The sequence below is a fragment of the Palaemon carinicauda genome, chromosome 34, assembly GCF_036898095.1.
Source record: "Palaemon carinicauda isolate YSFRI2023 chromosome 34, ASM3689809v2, whole genome shotgun sequence".
Lineage (NCBI taxonomy): Eukaryota > Metazoa > Arthropoda > Malacostraca > Decapoda > Palaemonidae > Palaemon > Palaemon carinicauda.
Genome location: NC_090758.1, coordinates 53,825,683 through 53,828,182, shown reverse-complemented (window position 1 = coordinate 53,828,182; position 2,500 = coordinate 53,825,683). Strand labels below are relative to the sequence as shown.

The 2,500-nt window shown below is 25.0% G+C and overlaps 1 protein-coding gene across 1 annotated transcript in view; it reads left to right on the top strand.

Moving 5' to 3' along the window:
- The window catches only part of LOC137626935 (neuroligin-1-like), an 85,409-nt gene that overhangs the window by 77,646 nt on the left and 5,263 nt on the right, over positions 1-2,500 (top strand). Inside the window, exon 5 of the mRNA XM_068357920.1 lies at positions 1,228-1,340. Coding sequence (XP_068214021.1) covers positions 1,228-1,340 — 113 coding nt within the window. The remainder of the gene's footprint in view (positions 1-1,227; positions 1,341-2,500) is intronic.

The window sequence follows — 2,500 nt, the reverse complement described above, 5'->3', positions numbered from 1 at the left end:
TCATTTTTTATCCTTGTCTTGGACTAGTGAACTTGTAACGAAAATTGTATGTTTTGATTAAAATTTCTGTTTAATTCAGCTTACGGGAGTTTAGATTTTTTCTAATATTATTGAAAATTTTATATATATGCATATATATATATCTATATATATATATATATATATATATATATATATATATATATATATATATATATATATATATATATATATATATATATATACATATGTATGTATATGTATTCATATACATACATCATATATACATATATACATACATATATATATATATATATATATATATATATATATATATATATATATATATATATATATATATATATATATATATGTGTGTGTGTGTGTGTGTGAGTGTGTGTGTGGGTGTGTTTGTGTTGGGGGTTTGTTTATGTATGTACATACCTTCATACTTGATTTCTTGAAATTCCTGATTAAAAAGTCAAATTAAATAAACTTCAATGTATCTATCCCATTCCATTCTACTATTATCAAGAAGAAACAATTATTCAATTTTCTATTATCGTCTTTTTATTTGTTATTGGAAATTCCTTTTCCAATATTGTTTATTTATCTTTTTTATAGATATTCCATAATTTGAGTCTTGTTCTTGTACAAAGGCCAAAATACATTTATTTAGATGTTCGTATTTTCTCTGTTGGTCTGTAAACAGTAATATTGTTTTTACCTTACGAAATGAGTTGGAACATTATTGAGAAAAAAGAGGGATGAAGATAATATTGTTTAGGATATTTATGACCACTGAAACTTACAGAATCCTTCAATATTTGTTTAAACACACACACTTACTTTTAAGTATGAGACATACACACATACGCACACACATATATCTATCTATATATCTATCTATCTATCTAAATATATATATATATATATATATATATATATATATATATATATATATATATATATATATATATATATATATACAGTATATATATATATATATATATATATATATATATATATATATATACATATATATATATATATATATATATATATATATATATATATATATATATATATATATATATATATATATATATATATATATATATACAAACCCTATCTCTACCAAAAAGTACCAAAACATATAAATTAACCGCACCTCTAAACACGGAAGACCATAGAATCATTCTTACCATAATATTCTTCGGCCAATCCTTCTCACCTGGTCATCAGGAGCAGGTCTGTTCAAGCGAGCAATCCTGATGTCAGGATCTGCACTCAGTCCCTGGGCTTCAGTCCGGGACCCATCTGGACACGCCTTCGATGTAGCCACCCAGCTGGACTGCCCTGTTCCAAACGACCTCTTTCGCCACTATGAAAATCTTCTCCAGTGTCTGTGGAAGAGGCCTCTGCACGACATATTGCAGGTGATTAAGTTGGAGATGTATTGATAATGTTTGATTACCAGTTTACGTGACCCGACAAAATTTCAATTGCTTTATTAGTTTTATATTACAAGTTGATATGTTTCTTAACCATAACCATAAGTCCATCGAAACGAAAAGGGACGATTATTCAACTTTGGACTATACTATTGTAGTGTATACTATTTCCACTCATATCATATGTTAGAAGTATTGGATTTTTTAAAATAATATACTCTCTATTCTAATAATAATAAAAAACAAATTGTACATAGTAAATTTTGTGGTTTTCAGTGATTATTCTGCCCCTGGCAATAGGGCTCCACCGAGAACACACAAAGCAAATTAGGCTAGATGGAATGTAAATAGCTTGAAACAACAATGAAATATAACTGTTTTCTGTTTTTACCTAAAGAAAATATTAAATAGATAAGGAAAATATATGTAACAATAATTTCATTAATTGTTAAGGGATTTGCTTAAAAATATTAAATTTACAGTTTCTTTTTTCATATTTTAGTTGAGTATTATATTCCTGAAAAGTTAATAAAAAATATAATGGATTAATGATAGAATTAATGTATCCATATATCTGATATTGATTCTACGTTAATTACCAGTAATTAAAGAATCTGAACATTTTATATTTTTTATTGTGGTTACGAAAAATTTATTTTTAGTAACAATCAGAAATTAATTTTAATCAAAAGTATATTTTCATACATAACGGTGTGTTTTAGAAAACTCAAATCGGTTTGGTATTTTGAGTTTATATTTAACCTAATAAGTTACTGTATGACTTTCATGATTGCATGGAAATTGTTTTAGCCTAAGAAAACTCATTTTTATTATAGTAATTTAATTATTTTTAGCAAAATTATATTAACTATAAATCTCGATCTAAAGGTGTGTTTGTGTAAAACAAAAATATTATTGGTAATTTGAATTTATATCAAACCTAACAATATATTATTTGACTGTTCACTGGTAAATGCTTTTAACTCAAGATTATTTATATTCCGTATAACAATAAATAAATTAATATCATGAAAGACAAATAATAAGTTGACCTTAATATTTCTGTC